The 25,457-nt window shown below is 41.4% G+C and overlaps 1 protein-coding gene across 14 annotated transcripts in view; it reads left to right on the forward strand.

Annotated features, from left to right (window-relative positions):
- Positions 1–18,168, forward strand: part of TPX2 (TPX2 microtubule nucleation factor) — a 74,680-nt gene extending 56,512 nt beyond the window's left edge. For 12 of the 14 annotated variants that reach the window (XM_072800474.1, XM_072800478.1, XM_072800475.1 and 9 more), the window contains 6 exons: positions 6,653–6,748; positions 8,046–8,222; positions 8,614–8,760; positions 11,629–11,740; positions 12,387–12,574; positions 14,779–18,168. In XM_072800474.1, the coding sequence (XP_072656575.1) occupies positions 6,653–6,748; positions 8,046–8,222; positions 8,614–8,760; positions 11,629–11,740; positions 12,387–12,574; positions 14,779–14,889 (831 nt within the window). In that variant the 3' untranslated portion in view covers positions 14,890–18,168. The remainder of the gene's footprint in view (positions 1–6,652; positions 6,749–8,045; positions 8,223–8,613; positions 8,761–11,628; positions 11,741–12,386; positions 12,575–14,778) is intronic. The other 2 variants (XM_072800479.1, XM_072800485.1) reach the window with 1 other exon arrangement.
- The last annotated feature ends 7,289 nt before the right edge of the window (positions 18,169–25,457 follow it).

The following is a 25,457-nucleotide window of genomic DNA, read 5'->3' on the forward strand; positions in this document are numbered from 1 at the left end:
TAGCAAAACAAAACAACAACAACAAAAAAAGTAGCAAAACAAGAAGCCTTTTGTTTTTAGAAACCCAATATTTTTTAACTTTTATTTTGTTATTTTTTTAAAGATTTTATTTATTTATTTATTTATTTATTTATTTATTTATTTATTTATTTATTAGTTTAGAGACAGTGTGAGAAGACGAGGGGGAAGAGGGAGAGGGAGACAGACTCTCAAGCAGACTCTGGGCTGAGTGTGGAGCCCAATGCAGGGCTCTGTCTCACAACCCAGAGATCATGACCTGAGATGACATCAAAAGTTGGGCATTTAACCCACTGAGCCACCCAGGTGCCCCTGTTTTTTTTTTGTTTGTTTGTTTGTTTTGTTTTTATTTCCGATTGAGCCCTCAGTGGGCATTGATTGCAGTAGAGATGAGGTGTGGGTGGGCAGTTGCTGCAGAGTTGATAGTCATGAATCACCTTTTCCTCTCTCCCAACTAGTGAAGATTGAATCCACTCATAAATATCTCTTCCGTGGCTTATTTGTTAGAGATTTCCATTGCTCTTTTTTTTTTTAATTTTTTAAATATTTTATTTATTTATTCATGAGAGAGACACAGAGAGAGAGGCAGACACACAGGCAGAGGGAGAAGCAGGCTCCATGCAGGGAGCCCGACGTGGGACTCGATCCTGTGTCTCCAGGATCACGCCCTGGGCTGAAGGGGATGCTAAACCGCTGAGCCACCTGGGCTGCCCTCCATTGCTCTTTTAAAATGCACATCTCAGGGCACCTGGGTGGCTTAGTGGTTGAGCATCTGCCTTTGGCTCAGGTCATGATGTCGGGGTCCTGAGATTGAGTCCCACATCAGGCTCTTTGTAGAGAGCCTGTTTCTCCCTCTGCCTATGTCTCTGCCTCTCTCTGTGTTTCACATACGTACATACATACATACATAAACTCTTTTTAAAAAATAAAACGCACATCTCTGCTGGGTGGATGCAGAGAGGGGAAGAAAGGAAAAGAGGGATTATTTATTTATTTATTTATTTTTAAAGATTTATTATTATTATTATTATTATTATTATTATTAAAGAGCTGCTTGCACCCTCCTGGCAGGGAACAGCAGTCCATTATACAACACATCATTGCTTTCATGATTGGGGCTTCCCATCTGTTCCCCAGCCCTTTTTTAAGATTTTATTTATTTATTTATTCATGATAGACACAGGGGGAGGGGCAGAGACAGGCAGAGGGAGAAGCAGGCTCCATGCAGGGAGCCCAATGTGGGTCTTGATCCTGGGACTCCAGGATCACACCCTGGGCCAAAGGCGGGAGTTAAACCGCTGAGCCACCCATGGATCTCAAGAGAGATTATTTTAGAACTAAATGAATCCTCAGGTATTATTTCTATTAGTTTATTTTATGAAAAGGAAAAAAAGAACAACAACCCAGGGGCACCTGGGTGGCTCAGTCAGTTAAGCATCTGACTTTGGTTCAGGTCATGATCTCAGAGTCCTGGGTCCAGACTCTGAGTTGGGCTCCACACTCAGCAGGTAGCCTTCATCCCCCTCTCCTACTCCATCTCGCACTTACCCCCACTCATGTGCTTCCTCTCTCTCAAATAAATAAAATCTTAAAAAAACAAACAAAAAAACCCAGGTGCCTAGGTGACTCAGTCAGTTAAGTGTCTGCCTTCTACTCAGGTCATGACCTCAGGGTTGTGGGATCAAGCCCCAGGTAGGGCTCCCCGCTCAGTGGGGAGTCTGCTTCTTTCCCTCCTCTGCTCATGCTCTCTCTCTCAAATAAATACAATCTTTTATTTTTTTTTAAGATTTTATTTATTTATTAGAGAGACAGAGAGAGACAGGCAGAGGGAGAAGCAGGCTCCATGCAGGGACTAGATGTGGGTCTAGATATGGGACTAGATCCTGGGTCTCCAGGATCACGCCCTGGGCTGAAGGCGGCACTAAACCGCTAAGCCACTGGGGCTGCCGTCAAATAAATACAATCTTAAAAAAAAGAAGAACCCAAGGTGTGGAAGGTTCTCTAATGCCCCCCAGGTTATGCAGATTAGAATCACAGTGGGACTAGAACCATCCTCTGAGTCTTGTTTGCTTCATGTTCTTCCCACTCCCATGTACCCTGGGTGTGCTAGAGCAAGAGCCTGGTGGCTGCCTGTAGAACAATGTAAGCTTTATTTGAAGACCCATTTCATGGACTTTTGTCATTCTGATTACAAGTTCTTTTTTTTTTTTTTTTTTTTTTAAGATTTTATTTATTCATGAGGGACGCAGAGAGAGGCAGAGACACAGAGTTCCAGGCTCCTCACAGGGAGCCCGATGTGGGACTTGATCCCGGACCCCAGGATCATGCCCTCAGCTAAAGGTAGACACTCAACCGCTGAGCCACCCAGGTGTCACTACAAGTTCTACTCTAAGGGATTTCACTGGGCTTAGTGATCCTGGCTTTCTTAAGAAAACAGTTTCCACAGCAGAATGAATGTTCTTTATAGTGGTCACCTTGACAGGATATAAATTCATTCAATGACTGATACTGTACAAAGCACTTTTTTTTTTTTTTAAGATTTTGTTTATTCATGAGAGACACAGAGAGAGAGAAGCAGAGACACAGGCAGAGGGAGAAGCAGGCTCCATGCAGGGAGCCCGATGTGGGACTCGATTCCAGGACTCCAGGATTACACCCTGGGCCGAAGGCAGGTGCTAAACCACTGAGCACCCAGGGATCTCCCCATGTACAAAGCATTTTGGAAAAGCCACTTGTCTTGGAGCCTGTGGTCTACAGTCTTGGATCTCTTCAACAATGGCAAATGTTCATATTTTAAAAGATTAATTTGCTTTTAAGAGCTAAACTAAATCATTTGGAACTAAAACTAAGTAGTCCAAGATAGTAGAGCTAGAAATAGTTTTGCTTAATTAAAAGTAAATACTGAGCAACTACCTTGTCTTGGAGCCTGTGGTCTGCAGTCTTGGATCTCTTCAACAATGGCAAATGTTCATGTTTTAAAGATTAATTTGCTTTTAAGAGCTAAACTAAATCATTTGGAACTAAAACTAAGTAGTCCAAGATAGTAGAGCTAGAAATAGTTTTGCTTAATTAAAAGTAAATACTGAGCAACTACCTTGCAACTACCTTGCATTGCTTAAAAACTAACTTTGAAGACCACTCCAAGAAAGACATTCCAAACATGTTCTGAGCAGTTACAGCATTGTTGGGATTAAGGAGAAATCTCTCTCACAAGGTATAAATCAAAGTCCAAGAGTCTTAGTGTCCAAGGTATAAATTCTGTTATTTATTTTTACTGTATTTATTCACTGACTGCCTTATACTTGCCAAGGTCTTTGTTAGGTACTAGGGATTAATGAAATAACACTACCCACTCTTGAAGGCTAGTAGGAGTTGAGCATCTAAATATACAAGTGCTGTGAAGTTTTGTATGTACTGTCATGAAACTATATATGGGGAAAGAGGGATCATTTTGTAGGTTCTGGGAGTGGAGAAATCAGTTGAAAGCCTTTATAAAAGACAAGATGCTTCAGTGGAAGCTTGAAAAGAAAGCTTAGGTGCTTCCAAGCATCTAGGACATTTCAGAGAGAGCACAAACAAAAGTATTGAGAGAACCAGCATTAACATTTTGGCAACTGTTAGTAGTTCGTGGTTGGTGGGTGAGCTGCAGGGAGGAGCAAGAGATGAGGCTGGAGAGTCAGGCAGGACACCATATTATGAAGCACCTTGTACTTTATGGCAAGAAATTTGTTCTTCTATTGTAGGTAGCATAGGGAGCCACTAAAGAATTTTAAGTTAGGAAGTTATGTGATCCAACGTGTCTTAGACAAATAATTCTGAGTATGTATAGAAGATGGGTTGGAGGAATGAAATGAGAAGCTGAAAGACTATTACAGGGCTAGTAGACTGGTACAGGGAATCAGTGGTGTAGCCTGTGTATGGTGGTGAAGAGAGAGAGAGAAAGCAGAATGGAGGGTTGAGGGAGGCAACATACACATGTGAATGTAACAAATAAGAGTTTGATTTTACCATTTTATTTTACTTTTTTATCATGATAAATATACTCTTTAACCCCCATCCCCTATTTCTCCCATCCCCCTACCGACCTCCCCTCCAGTAACCAACCATTAGTTTGTTCTCTATAGTTAAGAGTCTCTCTCTTTTCCTTTGCTCATTTGTTTTTTAAATTATGCACAAGTGAAATCATATGGTATTTTTCTTTCTCTGACTGACTGACTTTGTTTAGCACTCTACTCTCTGACTCCATCCATGTTGTTGTAAATGGCAAGATTTCATTCTTTTTGTAATGGCTGGATAATATGCCATTGGTATTGGGGAGGGTGCTGTGCGTATATATCACCACATCTTTATCCATTTACCTATCAGTTAATACTTGGACTGCTTCTGTGGTTTGGCTGTTGTAAATGATACAGCAGTTTTGATTTTGTTTTTTAATTGATTTGATTGTATACTTTGTTTAGAAAAGCCCAAGAGATACCATTTTGTAGTTAGGATTAACTGCCAAATTTGTGATAAATTCTATGAGAATCAGGAAGTGCTTAAGGAACGACTTTCTAGAATATGTTAGTTTTGAATGATGTGCACAATATAGTACATGTAACTCAGTCTGAGGATTTGAAATGTTGACAGTGTTTTGGAATCATAAAGGAAAAAATCCTCAGAGTAGTTGAATGTGTGAGAATTATGGAATATAGAAAAATTAGTTGCTTCTCTTAATCTACTCTCAAAGAGGTATGAGAGTTAATAGCTGTTCTCAGATTTTTATTTTCTATGCTTAAGTTAATTACAGATATTTTAAAAACAAAAAATAATATTCCCTATTTCAGCAACTTGTCCCTCTCCCTTCAATATTATGAACACTGTAATATGTCAGTAATAAAGATTTATTTAATTCATTTTCATGGCTGTATAATATTCTTTTGTGTGGCTGCACCACAATTTAAAAAAGGATTTAACTGATCCTTTCTTGATAAATAATTTTTTGCAATTTTTTATTCTTATAAAACTATTTTAAAATAATACCTAAAAGCAAACACTAAACTAGAGGTCAAATGCTGGGTGTAGAATATTGGGTGAAAGTATGACTACTTAAAAATCTAAAAACTAATTCCCAAAGGTTGTACTAATTTATGACCTATACTCTTATCCAACTGTATGTGAGTGCCTGCTTCTCTTCCTACATGTCAACACTGGTATTAATCAGTCTTTAAAATGTTACTCAGTCTTATAGGTGAAGAATAACCTGATTTAATTTATATTTTTAAAAATTATTGAGATCGAGTCTCATGTATCTTTGTGAACTGCTTGTTTTTGTTTTTTTGTTTGGCAGAGGAAAATTTGACTAACTTGCCCAATACCTTTTCCCATTTGCCTTTTGAGGGTGATTTCTAAAAATATTTTATTTATTTATTTATTCATTCATTCATTCATTCATTCATTGGAGACAGAGAGAGCGAGAGAGGCACAGACACAGGCAGAGGGAGAAGCAGGCTCCATGTAGGGAGCCTGATGTGGGACTCGATCCCGGGTCTCCAGGATCAGGCCCTGGGCTGAAGGCGGCGCTAAACTGCTGAGCCATCCAGGCTGCCCTTAATATTTGATTTTTATTTTTAAAGATTTTACTTACTTACTTACTTACTTACTTACTTATTTATTTATTTATTTATTTATTTATTTATTTATGAGATACACACAGAGAGGTAGAGACACAGGCAGAGGGAGAAGCAGGCTCCATGCAGGGAGCCCGATGTGGACTTGGTCCCTGATCTCCAGGACCACACCCTGGGCTGAAGGCAGCACTAAACTACTGAGCCACCCGAGCTACCCAATATTTTATTTATTTATTTATTTTTAATTTTTTTTTCCCAATATTTTACTTTTAAGTAATCTCTATACCTACCATGGGGTTCGGACTGGCAACAGTGAGATCAAGAGCCACATGCTCCACTGACTGAGCCAGTCAGGCACCCCAAGGGTGATGTGTTTGAACATACATTTTCATTGTAGAGTTGTATGAGGAATAGGTTTAAGAAAATGGATGATACCTACTCTGATTCTGGATACATTTGGAAGTCTTTTTTTATTTTTGTATTTGAGAGATTATAGAAAGGGAAAGAAGCAATACAATTTTGGCATTAGTTTTTCAGTTCTGGTGTGTGTTTTTCATAAGTACCGAAAAAGATTGTGATGAATCCTATTTTTACTGAATATAGTACTCCAGCCATGCCCTTATTATTTGCTACTCTTTTGTATGATAATCTACCTCTGGAATGCTACTGTGTTACAGGGTGCCTTTGTCTTACTTGGGTAAACAGCAACATACTAAATTGCTAGCCTTTTTTTTTATTCCTGGTATATGAATTCCCCCTTAAGAAGAGGGATTTGATCTTTTTCTTTTCTTTCTTTCTTTCTTTTTTTTTTTTTTTTTAAGATTTTATTTATTTGACAGAGCACAAGCAAGGGTATTGGCAGGCAGAGGCAGAGGGGTATCATGACCCAAGCTGAACCACACAGAGGGGTATCATGACACTCAACCAGCTGAGCCACACAGGTGCCCTGAGAGGGATTTGATCTTACTACACAGCCTAATAGAGATTGTTCTGTGATGTCTAACTGAATTGCTTACTCCTTGCAGGGTGTTCCTGAAAAGAAAGTACTTCCCATCACTGTTCCCAAGTCACCAGCCTTTGCGTTGAAGAACAGAATCCGAATGCCCACCAAAGAAGATGAGGTGATTCCCTGGGATAGAGGGAATTTTCTTCCTTTTACTTCATCAATTTAAACATTCTTCTTCTTCTTCTTCTTCTTCTTCTTCTTCCTTCTTCCTTCTTCCTTCTTCCTTCTTCCTTCTTCCTTCTTCCTTCTTCCTTCTTCCTTCTTCCTTCTTCCTTCTTCCTTCTTCCTTCTTCCTTTCTTCTTCCTTCTTTCTTCTTTCTTCTTCCTTTTCTTCTTCTTCTTCTTCTTCTTCTCTTTTTTTTTTTTTAACATTCTTCTTTCTTAAGCTTAATGGAAGTCAAGGCAGTCACTCTTATCTGGAGTTGTCTTTAACAGTGGGTATGAACACTTGATCATCTTTTTTGCTCTCCCAAGAGCAAAGTAGTTGGTAAGGATATGAATCTTCTGGGTTTCAGTAGTGACTGGTTACAACTTATTAGAGGCTTGTCCATTTCTATAGTATTGAAAATCAGCCTGTCATAACTTGGATCAAAAGTTGCCAAGCCCTGTATTTTATTTTTCCTGAGCTATTGTGACCATTTAGTAGGGGACTTTTAAAATTCATACTAAGAATGAATGAATGAATGAATGAATAATAAAATTAATACTAAGCAGTTATATCTGCCTTGTTTGAACTCCATTAACCCAAGGGTTGCTAAGGTTACTGGGTGGTGATGGTTCATGAAATTGGAATACATAAACTGTCTTTTTTTTTTTTTTTTTTTTTTTTTTTTACATAAACTGTCATTGATCAGGCTAGTTTCTTATTACAGCTCCCATTTTATCTATAAATATCCAGAGTTAGGGTAATTTTATAGCAGATCTCAAGCCTTTTTATAGGTTCATCTGAAACTAAAACACACGGTAATCTTATGTTACCAGCTTGAACCCAAACAGCTTACTTGGTCCTATTCTGGGTTTGGCAACCATTAACTCCCAGTCACATGTTTTAGTGGAGTCTGGAGGCTGGGTCAAAGAAGAGGCCAAGATATATGCTTAGTTAGTACCTCTCTTCTGTTCTTCATTTTGTTCACACTGTTTGATCTCATTTCGTTTTTACAACTCCCTGTGATAAACTTTAGATCCTTTAAGAGTAATTGTGTTAGTCCTTTATCAAATGCTTTCACACTGGTCTCCCCCCTATGAAGTGGTAGATGACTTAGGTATTATCTCTTTTTGGTAGAAAAGGAAGCAAAGACACCTATGGAGGTTGAGTGACTTGCCTTAACGATTTCTTTCAAATACCGTCTTTTTACTCCACATTCTGAGGAGGTAAGAGAGAACTTGTGTCTAAACTACAGTTTTTCCCTTAGGAAGAGGAGGAGCCGGTAGTGATAAGAGCTCAACCTGTGCCACATTATGGGGTACCTTTTAAGCCCCAAATCCCAGAGGCAAGAACTGTGGAAATATGTCCTTTTTCTTTTGATTCTCGAGACAAAGAACGTCAGTTACAGAAGGAGAAGAAAATAAAAGAACTGCAGAAAGGAGAGGTAGGTGTTTCCATTTCTGCAAGTAACATAATACGGTTCTTTGATCTGTCACAGATAATCTTTCATGTTGCACTTTTAGCTATAAAATCACTGACTTCCTTTGATCCCTCTAAGAACCTTATGAAGTATAAATAGGGGAAGTTTTTAATAACCCTTCTGGCACAAGGAGATTAAGCGACTTGCCCATGATCGTGTTGCCAGTTATTGGCAATATTGGGAGGATAACCTAGATTTCCTTTTGAGCCCCTTATTCTTTCTGCTGTACATACCATGCTGCTTTGAAAACTGGCCTTTCCTATATTTCAGATTCATCCAGATATTCTGGAGCAGTTCTTACTTTCTGGCTGGAGAAACCTTAGGGTCTTAAGGCTTATGTCTTCGTTTCTATTAGGTGCCCAAGTTTAAGGCGCTTCCTTTGCCTCATTTTGACACCATTAACCTGCCAGAGAAGAAGGTGAAGAACGTAACTCAGATTGAGCCTTTCTGCTTGGAGACTGACAGAAGAGGTGCTCTGAAGGCACAGACATGGAAGCATCAGGTGGGGAACGGGGAGAGCAGCTGAAATGTTCATTGCTTCATTGTTGGTGTGTTAGAATAGGTAGACCCACTACCCTGAAGCTCATGTGAGAACTAACATACTGAATTACTTCAGGAGCTCTCACTCTAAATCAAGAATCAGACTTTCTCTATAAAAAACCAGATAATAGGGTGCCTGGGTGGCTCAGTTGGTTAAGCATCCAATTCTTGATTTCAGCTTAGGTCATGGTCTCAGAATTCTGGGATTGAGCCCCATGGTAGGGCTCCCTGCTCAGCAGGGAGTCTGCTTGTCTCCCCCTTCCCTTTGCCTCTCCCCTGCTTGTGCGCACACTCTCTCTCTCATAAATAAATCTTTAAATAATAAAAAACAAAAGACCAGATGGTAAATATTTTAGATTAGGTAAATATTTTAGATGGTAAATATTTTAGGTTACATATAGTCTGTCACATATTCTGGATGTGTGTGTGTGTGTGTGTGTGTGTGTGTGTGTGTGTGTGTTTAAACCCTTTGAAAATGTGAAAATCAGTCTTCGCTCAAGGGCTATACAAAAAGGGATTGCAAGCTATGTTTGGCCTACAGGCTGAAGTTTGCTGACCTCTTCTCCCAGTGATCATCTGGGGAATGTGAAAACCGACAGGCATTTTTTGCATCAAGAGTTTAAGATCTTATCTATTCCACTATTAGATTTGTTCATTATGTGTTCAGCCCTTTTTGTTGGTGTTTTGATAAGAAACAGTATGGTGAGAATAGATCCTCAGTATAGTGTGCTGTTTTCTCAACATAGTGTGCTGTTTGCTCTTTGTAGATGACAGATGATTAAAAACAATTAATTGGTTGTTGGCTGGTATAATTGGGATCTAATTCTTCCCTATTTGGAAAAAAAATTCCCCTGAACCCCTAAGTTTGTCCATGTTTTTGTAGCATCACTTATCGTGGACTCTGTCCAAAAGGAGTTCTGGGCTAATCTTTCTAGGAAATCAAGTGATATGACTACATGACTGCACATAGGCTCCCTTGGTGGTGGTATTCCCTAGGAAAACTTAGGTCTGTTGTTTTGGAAGTAGTAGTGAATCAATCTTTCCAGGACCGTGACACAAAATGTCTGTGTGGGATATTTCCTATAAAAAAATTTTTTTTAAGTTTTTAAACATACATAAACGTAGAGAGGATAGCGTAATGATCCTCCATGAACCTGTCAGTTGGTTCTATAATGAACAAAACATGGATAATCTTATTTCATCCATATTTCTACCTACTTAACTCTATACTGGATATTTCTACAAAGGATTACTTTGAAGTAAATCTAGATATCACCTCATTTCATCCAAAAACAGCAAGGAAATATATGTATCTTTATATCTTCAGTATGTATCTTTAAAAATGTAAGTATAGGGGATCCCTGGGTGGCTCAGTGGTTTGGCACCTGCCTTTGGCCCAGGGCGTGATCCTGGAGTGCTGAGGTCGAGTCCCGAGTCGGGCTTCCTGCATGGAGCCTGTTTCTCCCTCTGCCTGTGTCTCTGCCTCTCTCTCTCTCTGTGTGTGTGTCTCTCATGAATAAATGGGTGGAATCTTTAAAAATAAATAAATAAGTATAAAAACCCCATAATACTATCACACATAAAAAGATTATTAGTAATCCCTTAGTAGTGACAAATAGGGTTCTTAAATCCTCAAATCTCTAATAATTTTTTTAGACAGTTGAATTGTTCAAATCAGGATCCAAATAAGGCCCACATATTGCATTTGTTTGATAAATCTCTAAATCCCTTTTTCTCTATAGGCTTCTCTATTTACATATTACTTGTGGGATAGACTGGCTTGTTTGTCCTATAAATTTTCCACAATCCTGACTTTGATCATTGTAGTCTCATGGTGTTATTTAATGTGTTCCTGTACCTTCTGTATTTCCTATAAATGAGTAGTTAGATCTAGAGACTTGATAAAATTCTGGTTAGATTTGGGGCACCTGGGTGGCTCAGTTGGCTAATTGACTGCCTTCACCTTAGGTCATTATCTCAGGGTCCTGAAATTGAGCCCTGAGTCGGGCTCCTTGCTCAGCGGGGAGTCTGCTTCTCTCTCTCTCTCCTCTCTGCCCTCCCCCCTCACTTATGCTGTCTCACTTTCTCTCAAATAAATAAATAAAATCTTGTTTTGTTTTTTTTTTTTTTTTAAGATTTTATTTATTCATTCATGATAGACATAGAGAGAGAGAGGCAGAGACACAGGCAGAGGGAGAAGCAGGCTCCACGCTGGGAGCCCGATGAGGGACTCAATCCCGGGACTCCAGGATCGCTCCCTGGACCAAAGGCAGGCGCCAAACTGCTGAGCGACCCAGGGATCCCCTAAATAAATAAAATCTTAAAAAAAAAAAAAATTCTGGTTAGATTCTTTTGGGGTTTAGGAGAGAGAGAATATTTTATAGATGATCCCATCCAAGGGTATATAATGTCCACATGTTTACTTTTGTGATGTTCAGATAGACCTTAAAAGTACCTTAAAGATATTTTCTAGTTTTCAGTGGATTCAGAGGTTGTCAGTGTGATCTACTCAGTGTAAAGGAGATTTTAACTGGGGTTTAGATGAAGTCATTTAGAAACATTAGTCTTGAGTTACTGAGGCAGCAGTCATGGATAGTTATGCTTTTGCTTATCTTTTTTTTTTTAAGATTTTTATTTATTTGAGAGAGGGAGTGAGAGTGAACATGAGGACATGAGGAAGAACAGACTCCCCGCTGAGTGGGGAACCTGATGTGGGGCTTGATCCCAGGACTCCAGGATCATGGTCTGAGCCCAAGGCAGACACTTAACCAACTGAGCCACCCAGGTGCCCCAATGCTGTTGCTTATCTAACAGACTTTGTTTCTATTAGCTGGAGGAAGAACTGAAACAGCAGAAAGAAGCGGCTTGCTTCAAGGCTCGTCCAAACACTGTCATCTCCCAGGAGCCCTTTGTTCCCAAGAAAGAGAAGAAATCCATTGCTGGTAGTGTTATATGTTCTCTTGGGGAATCAGGGCAGAATTGTCAGACTTCCCAGGGGGTATGTTTGGACTCAGTTATGACAGTATCAGCTGTGTCAACCAGAAGCATTTGCCTTTAGAGGCTCTAGTTGTTCTCTTCTTAGACGAGGTTTTTTGTCTTTGTTGAACCCAGCAGCTGTGTTAAGTTTGCCACGTGTGTTGGGTCCAGAACAAGAGCCTGGGCAAAGGCAGCTGACATTTCAACAGCAGTTAGGGGCCTTACTTACCCAAAGAGTAGTAAGTGTGGGAAGAAGAGCCAGGACTTCTTTCTGGAGTTCATCATGTAACACGGCTTAGATATAAACGTTTGATTCCTTAAGCACTGGGTAGGATGTCAGAAAATTGAATTCTCCTCCCTACATCTATCTCAGAATTACTATGTAGTTTTGAGCAAGCTGTTTCATCTGTGTGGGTCTTTGCTTTTCTCCTAATTAGATGGTTTCCAGGACCTTCCAACTGTTAAAATTCTAGGACTTTTTGTATGTGGTGTACTCCACCTTTCTGCTAACAGGGCTTCCCTAGAGTTTAACCTTTTTGTTGCTGTATCAAGGGGGATAGGTTTATGCAAATCCTGCTTGTGCACCAATATTCTCTCTGTTTCTGTACTCAGAGGGCCTTTCTGGTTCTCTAGTTCAGGAACCTTTTCAGCTGGCCACCGAGAAGAGAGCCAAGGAGCGACAGGAACTGGAAAAGAGAATGGCTGAGGTAGAAGCTCAGAAAGTCCAGCAGTTGGAGGAGGCCAGGCACCAGGAGGAAGAGCAGAAGAGGGAGGAGCTGGCCAGGCTACGGAAAGAACTGGTAACTGGGCAGCATGAGCATTCACTAACCCATGGTTGTCTTCTTTTTGTTTTATCTGTACCTTGCCTTGTTCCAGAAAGGATCTAAGGTGGCCTACAAGGACATATCAAAGATGAGTGAAAGCAGAAAATTACACAAACCAAGAATAGTAACAAAGTTGTGATGTGAACAGCATTAAAACTGTGCACATTGTGATCCATGTATCCGCTAAGTTTGAGCCATAATTTTGGCTTTTTAGGAACCAACCTGTTGGTTACAAAACTCTCAGTGTTCATGAAATATAAATCAGCTAGTTTAAAAAAAAAAAAATTATTCTTGATAACTGAATTCAGACAGAATTTCTTCCAGGGGTCTTCATAAGAAGGATATCATATGGCATAGCATGCACAGTGATGCATTCCTAGGACTTTTATATTTATCTAACTTATCTTTATATTTTATTATTTCCTTTAGACTTAAGAAAACCAATGTGATTTTATAACTTAGACAAGAACATGTAGTTAGAGAAGGACATGAGAATTATGTGGCAACTATATTTTCATTTTCCTCTTAATTGACTTAGATTCCTTTTGGTGATAGTGCATATTAGTCTATGTGACCTTCAATATTTACACTTCAGTGCATGATGATTTAGTTATTAAGTTATCCAGAAAAAAAGCTTAATTCACATTAAGGACTTTTTCATTAGGAGGGCAGCAAGCCACATTAACTGCATTAATGAGGGAAGAGTTTCAGATGGAACTTCATGTGATTGATTAAAGGATCATTATTATAAATTCATAGGTTGTTGCAGTTTTGTCTAAAAAGGCCAGGCCAGGGATGCCTGGGTGGCTCAGTGGTTTGAGCATCTGCCTTTGGTTTGGGGCATGATTCCAGTCCTGGGATCGAGTCCTGCATCGGGCTCCCTGTGTGGAGCCTGCTTCTCCCTCGGCCTGTGTCTCTGCCTCTCTCTCTCTCTCTCTCTGTGTCTCTTCTGAACAAATAAATTTTTAAAAATAAATTAAATAAACAAATAAAAAGCCTAGGCCAGCTGTTGATACTGCTGTTGACAGAGATGACTGTGACCTCAAGGAAGGCTCTAGAGACAAATTATTAAAGGGACTAGCTTCTTGGCAAAATCCAAGCTGCCATTTGCTGATTAAGTGAAAAAAATAATATAGTCCCTGCTCTAGAATATGTTCACAAAACCAGCCTTTTTTCCAGCCTGAAGTTCTTTGATTTTTCTTCAACACTTGGTACTGCCTCTTGTGTTTATCCCCATCATAGAGGTGCTACTTACAGTGATTCTCAGTATAGGCTTTGCTAAAGTACAGTTTAGGCAATGCTAGTTAGCTGTCGTCTAACCTGACTTAATACAGGATTGATTTTAGACTGCCCAGAAGGATGGATGGCCTTCTTCCAGCAACTCTTCCTGGTTATTGGGGGGGTTTTTTGTCGTTGTTTTTTGTTTGTTTGTTTTGTCCATGGTTTTGGTGAATATTAAGACTCAATAAGCTTAAGATGATCCCCTGACAGATTCATTTTTTGGGGTTGTTGTTGTTTTACATATAGTGTATTATTAGTTTCAAAGGTAGAGTTTAGTGATTCATCAGTCTTATATAATACCCAGTACTCATTACATCACATGCCCTCCTTGATGTTTTTTTTTATTTATTTTTATTTTTTAAAAATTTTTATTTATTTATGATAGTCACAGAGAGAGAGAGAGAGAAAGAGACAGAGAGAGAGAGAGGCAGAGACACAGGCAGAGGGAGAAGCAGGCTCCATGCACCGGGAGCCCAACGTGGGATTCGATCCCGGGTCTCCAGGATCGCGCCCTGGGCCAAAGGCAGGCGCCAAACCGCTGTGCCACCCAGGGATCCCGCCCTCCTTAATGTTAACCTATCCCCCCACCCCCTCCTCTGGCAGATTCTTAATATATCTCTTTTCTGTAATAAACAATCAAGTTGGAGTTAGGCTTAATGTTCTTTAATGCAAGTTGAGGGATCCCGCAAGATCTGAATAGAAACCTACTTGGCTCCAAAGTTCGTGTGTTTTTCCATTATGCTGTGTTGCCTCGCCTCCTCCACCACCCCCACCTTTGGATTAGTGACTTGGATCTGTAAGACTATGTAAGCATTTTCTCAAGAAGAAAAAGATTAAAACAACTATATGCATAGTTCTCATATCCTGATCAGTGGTAACTATCTTTCCTTACTCTGCAGGTACACAAGGCAAATCCAATACGCAAATACCAGGGTGTGGAAGTAAAGTCAAGTGACCAGCCTCTGACTGTGCCTGTTTCTCCCAAGTTCTCCACTCGATTCCACTGCTAACCTCAGCTGTGAGCTACAGGCACCACCTAGGAAGAGGAGCTGCTCTTTTCATGAAACCAGGAGCCTTCTTTCCTTGTCACCAGGGCAATAGAAAGAACCCATTTCTCCAGACTTTACCTGCTCATGCACAGCAGCATACTTGACAAGTGTGGACTCCAGTCTTGTTGAGAATTGTTTTCCTACATTATTGAGGCTAATAATGAGACTCATGCATATCTTGCTCTGATTCCATGTAGTTATTTCCTTTGAACTCACATCAGTCAACCTTTAATGAGTCTTAACTCTGACTAGTATCAGCACAGTATACTTTCTTTTGCCTCTTTGCCCTCTCCCCCCTTCTTTCTATTTTAATCAGAAAATAAAGATAGTTAAATACTAAGATAGAATTTAAGTCATGGCTTACCTGAGGAACAGTTAATATATCAGATTCTTTCCTCATCTCTGCACAAAATGAATTTTGAGTTAAGGAGCCTGTCTCTACAAAGGGTGGAAGCTTCATTAACCATGCAATCATGAGGAAGACCATGGACTGACAGGGAGCTTTGCAGCAGCCATCAGCAGACTTTAGGGCAGAGCTGCTGTTAAGGCACTGTCTTCCCTTGTCAGTGCTGATAATAACAGAATGCCATGTGGTACACTTTTTAAGTCCTCCATAAACTGGAATGGAATAAACATGTTTTTCTTCCCCTCCCTGATTTTGTTACTTCATGTTTTTAATTCTATCAGGCCCCTTGGGAGGTACATCTTATTGGGGTAAATGGGTACTTAGGAGGGAAGGGTCCAGGAACTTTTTAAAGCAGAGGCTCTGTCCTTAGAGGAAAGTGCTTTGTAATGTTTTTCTATCCTTGCATATTTTGAACTCCCTCCCAGGAACCACTCTGAAAGGCAATCGTGTGTGTTATACCTTCACACAGACATGTGCCTTCTTCCCTAAATGTGCTTTTTCTCAGCTGGTAAACTTCTTTACAAGACTAAAGTAAAATCTTTTTCATAAGTCCTTTCTTGACCACCTGACCTCTGCTGGGATGATCTCTTCCTTCTGTGTGCCTCCCAAATGTTTCTTCTATATGTCTCTAGTAGAACAATTATACCACAAATTATTTGCACTTGTTCAGAAACTGGTAGAGACCCAGATAGCTAAAATTTTCTTACTCCTTGAAAACAAAAGTTATGTTAGTCATCTCTAAATTCTTTTGTAGCTGGCACAAAATTTGCTAGATCCATGTTAAATAGGGTATTTCTTTTAGACTTGACATCATCTATGAACTCTACTCTTTACTCATGCTCTACTCCTGTGCTAAGAGATATAAAAGCATCTATATCCTGCCCAGGCCAGTTCCAGTGACCATAGAAGATAGTAAACCTATTTTATGTTCCTTTCATTTGTTCATTCAGTGAGCATTATTAACAGGCCATTGTAGATTCAGTGATGGATACAAAGCAAGACATGATTTGCAGATCCCTGAGCCTCCTGAAGACCCACAGACTGGTGCAAAATACAGTTCCTTTATTCATTTCCTAGAAGTCTAGTATACAGGTCTATACCTACTTATGTAAATCATTTAACTATTTATTTGATGCTACTATACCTACTTTGGAACTACTTACATAGTCTCTGGGAATACAGCAATGAACAGAAATAGAAGAACTTGCTTTCACGGAGCTACCTTTTAGGAGGGAAGACAGACCATAAGCCAGTAACTGTCGTCTCTTCTATCACGTGGTAAATGTTTCTCCTACTGCTTTGTGAAGAATAGAATGGAATGGGATGGAGGGCATGTAAGGTTGGAAACAGGAATGTATGAGCTAGTAGGAGCCTGGTCTGGGGTAGTAGCAGTGGAGGTGATGAGAAATGGTTGGGTTCTGAGTGTATCTTGAAGTTGTAACCGGCAAGACTTGCTGACATATTGGTTGTGGTGTGCAAGAAAGAGAGTAGTTGAGGAGGGTACCCAGATATCAGCCCTATGAGAAATCCAGTTCTATCCCAAGTCCTCCTCCGTTCTTAGATTCCTGGAGGGCCTTCATTGTTTCTGGTCACCTCTTGTTGTTGGGTTTTTTTCCTGTTCAATCCTTGAGCTCCTCTGTGTCTATCCTCTGTAGCCTTCCCTTCTCTCGTATTAGTTTTCTGACAGTCCACTGTCATTCTTATACATCATTCATATACTTCTATCAGGTGTTTTATGTATTTTGCCCATTTTTTGTTTTTAGTCATTTCAGATAGGAGAATAAATCCAGACCTCAAATTGAGGTTTCTGGAAAGAGTATTACCAAGAATTACAGACCTAGGGGATCCTTCTGGATTACCCTCTCCACACAGACCCATGTTGGGATGGTAATATATGACAGTTTTGGAGAGTCAAAGGAATGGGATTACATTACTTGAGAGCAAAGAGCTTAAAATTGAGATGCAGACATCCATTGCTTCCTGCTTCCCAGACTTCCTCAGTTTCCCAACAGCTGGCTGTTTCTCCTCAGTTCTGTCTGTCTCATACTGAGTTCTCTTTTGGGACCATCTCACATGACCCTTATTTCTAACACAGTCTACCATTTCTTCTGAAGCTCAAAATTTCCACTTTTATCTTACAGAGGAAGTCAGGTTCTTTATCCCTTCAGGCTATATTCTGGCGGGAGCTTCTCTTTCAACACTCTGAGGTTGCTCTGAAATTTTCCTAAGCAAAGAACATGTCCTCTGATAGGAACTTACTTAATTTTACTGAGAAATCTGGCTGTCACACTTCGCTTGGCAATTTTGCAAAGCTCCTAGCTCATGCGCACATGCAGATGGTTAGAATTCTCACAATTTCTGGGAAAGACTCTGTTTTCAATGTTGTTTTGACTTGGTCATGGTTTCCCCATTGCTAATAGTCTTGTGCTCTTTAACATATTTGTAAGATTACTGTCCACTCTTAATTTGGTTGGTCATTTTGCCCTTGTGTGATTGCTTTGTTGCCATCTTGACTGCTGTTTTATTCCTTGCTGGTTCTTTTGCACAGTTTTGTCCCTGGAGACTGGAGCTTGGGTGGTAGACAGGCTATAGTTGCAGCCGCTCCAGAGTTGAACAGGGATGAGACCTGTATACAAGGCATTATAACACAAGATAAGATGTGACTGAGTAATGTGAAACACAGAAAGTACTGGGGGAGCTCAGAGATTCTTTTGGGAGGTGAGATTGCAATTCTTAAAAATGTTTCTTTCTTTTAAGTAAAAATTGCCAAAGTAGTATAATATGTCTTTTGGAAACAATTAAAATAATACAGACCATATAGAATAACCATGCAAGTAAGTCTCCTTATTTCCCTACTCCATTTACTCCGTTTCCCAGGAGTACCCCACTGATAACAGTTGCATATTCTTCCAGAATGTTTTTATGTACATAGACTTCTAGAGCATTTTTCTTTTTTTTTTTTTTGTAACAATAAGATTATAGTATTCTGCATTTGTTTTTAATTTGTTCTTTGAAATGTTATACATTCACATGGTTCAGAATTCACAAGATACAAAGGTAAATAAAGTTCACCTTTTCTTCCAACTGCTCAGTTCCCATCCTCAGAGTTGGTGCTGCCAGGTGTGCTCTTTTGCAGAGTTACCATATATGTATTTCTATCTCTCTCCTTTTATTTTTTACAAGTAGTATCATGCTTTACGCTTTGTACCTTGCTCTTTTCATATGTATTCTGGATTGAACAATGCCATTCAGGTTTTACGTGGACATGTCCTGGCTTTCCCCTGACTGAAGTATAAAGAAAGCCTCTTATGAGGACCTGATGACATGGAAGCAGACCTGTAGTGGGGTCAAGATCCTCTGCAGAACTCCTAGGCTAGTGACTTGAGGTTCTAAGGCCTTGAGCACACGTCAGCAACACCTGGTCTTTTACCTCTTCTTGGCCTAGCTGAGCCTTGGGGGCTCATTGGCATGAGTATCTGGTTAAATCTGTGTGGCCCCTTGGACAAATCTTGACATTACTTCCTTTGCAGTTCCCTTCTGAATTTTATCTTCTGGGGAAGTTCCTCATTGCTGAGAGTAGCAGTTAAAAAAGCTGTTAACCACGTGGCTGGGCTCCTATTTCTGCACAGGCAGGCTGAGTTACAGCGTGGTGGTGTGGATCCAGGTAGGATTCAGTCAACATTCTGAGTCCTGAGCTGCCATCTGCCTTGCAGCCTGCTGGGATGCTCAGTTTAGACAACATATAAAGTTTCCTGGATACGGGACAAACCCAGGCCTATGGAAAGAGCAGGAAGGTTAAAGTGTGTGGTACTTTGAGTGGTGACGAAGGCGTAACCAGGGAGCTGACATGTTTGCACCAACGCCAAGAATTCCAGGACAATTTGTTATCCAGCTGAAGCCAGTATAGTTGCTACAAAAAAGAAGCCTGGGGACAAAACATACTTTTCCCTTGTTTCCTTTGTCTCCTTGCATACCCAGTCTATTTTCTAGCACTGCAGTGAAGGATACTGACATTGAAAATGTCTCACAATATTTTGTTATTTTTGCTCTTGCAGGAGAATAAGAGACTGGGCTCAGGTCAAAGCAGGGCTCTTATGTGCTGAGGGTATCAGCTTCCTGAAACGGTTTTGGCAGATGCTGACATTTCACCCAGAGAAACCATAGTTGGAGGGGTAGGGAAAAAGGCTTAGAAAACTCTGGGTTTTATTGGGAAATATTTCACCAGACTAACCTTAACCTGAAGGCATCAATTACCCTCTCCCCTTCCCTTAAAATTTTATTAGCCAGAAAGGCATAAAAACCTGCCCTGTCTGATGTGCTGAGACCCATGTAGTTATGGAACTGGTATCCCAGAACATCCCAGGCAAGCATGTAAATGTGCTAAGAATTGTAGCCTACTGCTGTTGCTCAGCTTGTTTTGGCACCAAAACTATTCCCAGGGCTTTTGTTCAGGAGCAGGGGTGGGATAGAGTTTTCAGCAGGTCAAGATACAAAATAGACTCTGTGGTCATAAACCGTAATATGAAAAACAGTTTGGGGCAGCTTTGTTCAAGCTGGCTTGGTGGTAAGCCGACTTGAAAAGTCTCAAGACCCGGACATGTTCCCACTCAGGAGCGCGTGCGGACACACACACAGTGTCCTAGGGATAATCTGCTAAGTGACTAGAAAGTGACTCAATTTGCTCTATGCAAAAATATCAAGTGGGATTTACAGCTTTTTTTTTTTTTTTTCAGTTTCTGAAGTAGGGTTGAGTATTAATTATATACCGCTGATAATGGTAATAGGAAGAAAGAGGAAAAAAAAATACATCAACCACCATGATCATCTTTGTGTAATCTGTTTTTTTCATGTATGAAACTTTAGTCTGTTTATATACTAAAGGATTTTTCTTTACACTAAAGAATTTTTCTTAGCATATTCACATTCCTGCCTGGGATGTTTCTGGGATATATGTGCGCTTCTGGGATGTGTGTTGGGTATATATATCTCCTGTGTTTTTCACTTAGCAGTAGTAATTCAAATATTTTCCATATTAACTGCATACTTTGTAAATGTGAATTTTAATAGAAGCATACTGTTTCATTGTTTTGAGTTTGCTTCTCCCCATTGTAATTAAATTTTTAAAAGAAAATATAGGGACGCCTGGGTGGCTCAGCAGTTGAGCACCTGCCGCTGGCTCAGGGTGTGATCCGTAGTCTCAGGATCAAGTCCCACATCAGGCTCAGGCTCCCTGCCTGGAGCCTGCTTCTCCCTCTGCCTACGTCTCTACCTTTTTCTGTGTCTTTCATGAATAAATAAATAAAATCTTTAAAAACAACAACAAAAAAAGAAAATATAAACCCCTCCCAAAAGCATGGTTAATGACATTATCCTGGCATACATATCTGTAAAATGGAAAGCTCCTTTTGGCTGCTGTGATGTCAATGTTACTGGCACTCATGCCAAAAGAAAATGTTTATTGGCCTTTGGCAAAGCCTTTCTATATCTTAAAGTCTTAGAACTCTGCATTTTCAGACAGACCTACATAATTGATTTTTGTCTCCAACCCTTCAGATCAGATTCGGAAAGAGAATACCCTTTGTCTTTCTTAACCCTGCCTGGGGCTATGATGTGTCTTTTGGGAAGAGCAGGGGCAGGAAATCTAATCTCACTCACTTCCGTCACTGCCACACTGCGTGACTTGTAACAAGTCACTCTCCTTTTCTGGACTTGAATTTCCACATCTGCCAAACAGGGAGATTGAATTGGAAAGAGCTATTTCAACTTGAGTATTTTCAGAATTTTTAACAGGCCGTCGGTTCTAACCACACCAAGCCTACTTCCATATTTATATTTTTCTGTTGTCACCTGCTCAATCACTGCAAAAGGGCACCTCTAGGGAGCTCTCCTGCCCCTGGATTACCATTTGAACTTCAATGAAATATGTTGGAGACAGTGTGCTATCTTGTTGAGGACTTTCCAAGGGTGGTTCTGGAAACGGAAATCTAGCCCAGATCACTCCAGGGGACTAATCCCTGAATAATGTCCTCTGACACACACATATTTTCTGATGTTTCTCTTGACCTTGGAACTTGGTTAAAGACTGCACAGAATGTTCAGTGAATTCTTAAAGACTACTACAAGGAAGTCCCTCCCATCCTTGGCGTTTCCAAGATGTGAAGATATCTAGTAGTGGTTTTTCTATTGTTGGAGACAGTTTAAGGACATCACGGTAAAACGGATACCTTGCCTTGCTGCTGTTCTGTTTCTCTCCACTACAGTTCAGTTTTTACAATGTTCATGGTCAAGGGGACTTGGATTGCTTTGGGATAATTGTCTCAGGGTCAGGAAGAACACAACAGTATTTAGTGGGAAAAGCCCTCAATTAGGAACTGGGAGGGTGGCTTCTGGCTTTCTGATGTTGCGCATGTCATTTGGATTCTCTGGGCTCAATTTCCTCATTGTAGAAGTTAGAACGATGTTTCTAGAAAAGACCTTTCCTCCCGTTCTTTGGATGACACTTTGCTCCCAGCTTTAACACGAACCAAAGGCACTCACTCTGAACAGCAATGGTGACTGTCACATTGGGCACTTATTCCTGTTGGCCAATGTGACTCAATCTGACCATGCTTGAGTCATATGCTCAGTATTAATTATCAGTGGGTATGTGTCACCAGGGGTTGCCAGAAGCCCCTGCTGTTTACCCAAAGTTAACCTAACAGGTACAGAGCCAGCAGCTGCTAGTTAACAACCAGCAAAGGAGCAGAGAGACCTCTCAGAGACTGCATGGAGTCTCAAAGGAGAGGGATTTGAGTTGAAATTGTAGAAATCACCCTGCTGGCTGGAGGTTGATGTCTACACTGGAGGCTTACTGATTCTTACTTGCTCATTAGCCTTTTTCTTTACCTTGTGGTAATTCGTTACTGCAGCAGTAGGAAACATAGAGGAAGCCACACAGTGTAAGCCGTCAGATGGGGGGTCGGAAGGGGCTGCCGGGACCCATTGCCCTTCACTACCGCTTCGGTTTTTGTGCAGCAATCTCTCCTTAAAACAGCTGTACTGACAACTGAGTCTGAGCATTTCTGCATTTTCCTCACACACATAGAGAACAGACTCTGAGTAATTCCTATTGCTCAGAGGCCTCAGGAAAATGGGTAGTAATTAGGCTGGAATCTCAGCAACTGGGGCTGGGAGAATTTTCCCTGTGACGACGACAGTCCTCAGGGTGCAGTCTGTGGAGCAGCAGACGGGCCTCATCAGGATTAGAGATGCAAATTATGCAGCCCCACTGCAGGCCTCCTGAGTCAAACACTCTGGAGATGTGTTTTAACAAGCCCCCTGGGGGATGGATGCACGCCCAAGCATCAGTGCAGCAGAGAGACCTGCAGGGCCAGAGACAACAGTTTTCCTAACTCAAGGTCCTCTGGGCTGGGGAGCCAGCAGTCATTCTCTCCCATGACCCTTGGTGCCAAGGCCAAACAAGAGGGGATCTGATAGGCAAGAACCCTCTTTCCCTCTGGAGCTCCTTGGGGTGTCACCTTTGTGAGATCTCTTCGTGTGACATAGGTGCACTGCTGATTTGTTGAGTAGGTATTTATCTCCCTAGCCAAGACTCCACTACCAGAATAAAGGAGAGCTGAAGGTTTTTCCATAGGACCTTCCAACAAATCATATGACAGATGAGGAAACTGAGGCTCCATGTTTAAGTTACTGTCCTCAAAGTCACACTGCTAGTAGGTGGCAGGGTGTGGATCCAGGTCGTCTGCCCTTTAGTGTCCTCTGCACCATACCAGGTACATTCCTTGAGTAGAGCCAGCTCTAGGAGATGGGCAGTCTCAGGAGCTCCTGGCTCTTTTTGAACTGGGGGACGCTTGATCAGAGACCCCCCCAGATGAAGAAGAGATTGTTTCTGTCACCTCCAGAGCCAGCCAGCAACTTAGGACTTGGGAGCAAGTGTCTTGTGAAGGTTGCAATTCGGGCTGGAGCCCTCACTTGGCTCTTGACGTTGCTCCGGGAACCTCCTGCTAAGCGTCCCAGAGGCTGGGAGGCAGGTCCTCTCTCAGTTTCACACAGCGTGCATCTTCTCAGACTGTGCTGGTTCCTGGGGTTCCTGTCAGAGAGGTGGCAGCTGCCAGTCAGCTAAGTCACAAGCCTTGGCCGGACCAAATGGTAGCCAGGGTGGTCGGAGTGCCAGGAGGTACTTTGCCCCAGCCCCCTTCTCATCCCTGGTTGGAGGCTCCTTGCCATCCCAGGCAGGCCACTGCTCGCAGCAGTCGCTCAGAGCTTGCCATGCACCCCCTGGTTTTTGTGGCAACCCAGTTTAGCAAATGGACCTCAAGTTTTATAAATAGCACAATGGCAGGCTGGGAAGCCATCCTGTGCAACAGGACAGAACATGCATTCCCAGATTTTTGAGCCATTTGCTGGGATTGTGCAGTGGGAGTAACTTCTTGTGCAAAGTTGAATTATTTGCAACTCCCAGGTCTATACTCTGTGCTTGAGTCTTGCTTCTACTCATTTATGTGTCTTCATTTGTCCCCTGCCCCCACTGGCCCTGCCTTCCCGAAGTGGTGCTTCCAAGTCTGCTCCTGGGACGTTTCCTGTTCTTGGAACAGCTGCACCAGCCTGGGGTACCCTCCTGCTACTTGATCCTATAGGGAGGTGTCCAGTGGCCCTGGGTAATTTTCAGATGACCTTGTTCCTCTGACGTCATTACCTGGCTATTTTGGGCTTTGCTGTTTATGCTGCAGAGTTGGGCTGAGACAGGGGAGAGGGAGACAGTGAAGGTTTCCCAGCATCCCATGGCCCCACCAAAGTGAGAGCACTTGCTCTTCAGCACTTATAGAGCACCTACTGAATGTTGGGCCCAAGGCCACCAACCTGATGACACAAAGTGTTCTCCACTCATGAATTCATTCTGCAGCGGGCATTTAGTGATATGGAGTACTAATCAAGCATAAGGGCTCTGGACCAAGTGGCTGGGGTTTAAATTCTGGCACCCCTGGAAGACTATCTCTGAAAACTTGCCTCAGTTTCCTCTTGGAAATGGGAGTGATAGTAGTATCTACTTCATAAAGTTATGAAGACTAAGGGAGTTAATATGGTACATGGTAAATACACAATAAATATTCATGGCTATTACTATTAATGGCACCATTTTTTGTACTAGGTCCTAAGAATGCAAAGTTGACTGACATGGTCCCTGTCCTGAGCTAGATCTGGATATAGGTCCCCAGAGGCCCAGATGCTGAGACAGTGTGCATGGCCTATGTAACAAGTCAGAAGGGAACACCTGCCATAGGCACTGTTGTAGCCTGATTTATAGGGGCATTTCAAGGAAATGAGGTGAAGTTCTTATCCTGGGAGAGCCTCAGAGCAGTGGTTCTCAACCCTGACTGCACATCGGAATCTTCTGGGGAATTTAAAAAATACCAGCACCTGGGCTGCACATTGGAATCTTCTGGGCCGCACCTCCCAAATATTCTGATTTAATTGTCCTGAACACAGAATATCCTGAAGCCTGAGTTGTGAAAGCTCTCCACACACTTCCCATGTGCAGTGGGGTTGAGAAGCACAGCCCTCTGGTTTGGGGGTTCTCAAACCTGGGTGTGCATGAGAACCACCTGAAATGCTGCTTAGAGAGATGGAGCCTGGGGGCTCTGTTTGAAGGAGGCTTCATTGAAAACAAATTTGGGGGTCTGGGCACTGAGAAAGCCTGCCGGAGCTGTGCTCTCAGCTGAGAAGTCAACCCTGGCCAGTAGTCCCAATCCATGCCATTTTTATGTCTCATACATAGCTTGTACCACTTTCTGTCTTGAATTAGTGAAATCTGTGTGCACATTGATATCTTTCAAATTATTCATTAATCTGTGTAGAGTCACAAATGGTCATTTCAAAAAAATTGGAAGATCCAAAGAATAAAAACCATCTCTACTCCCATACCTATTAGTATGTGTATTTATGTCCCTCCAGACATTTTCTCATTTTCTTAATAAATGCATTTAACAACAAAAAGGGATTCTGCTTCATGAATGACCTTACAATCATTTTTCACCGAAAATTCTCTATGTCGTGATCCTGTCACCATTCTCCAACATCTGTGTCCCCAGAGTGACCGCGTTAGCTAGCCCTTGCACAGAATAGA

Source organism: Canis lupus, chromosome 26 (genome assembly GCF_048164855.1).
Source record: "Canis lupus baileyi chromosome 26, mCanLup2.hap1, whole genome shotgun sequence".
Lineage (NCBI taxonomy): Eukaryota > Metazoa > Chordata > Mammalia > Carnivora > Canidae > Canis > Canis lupus.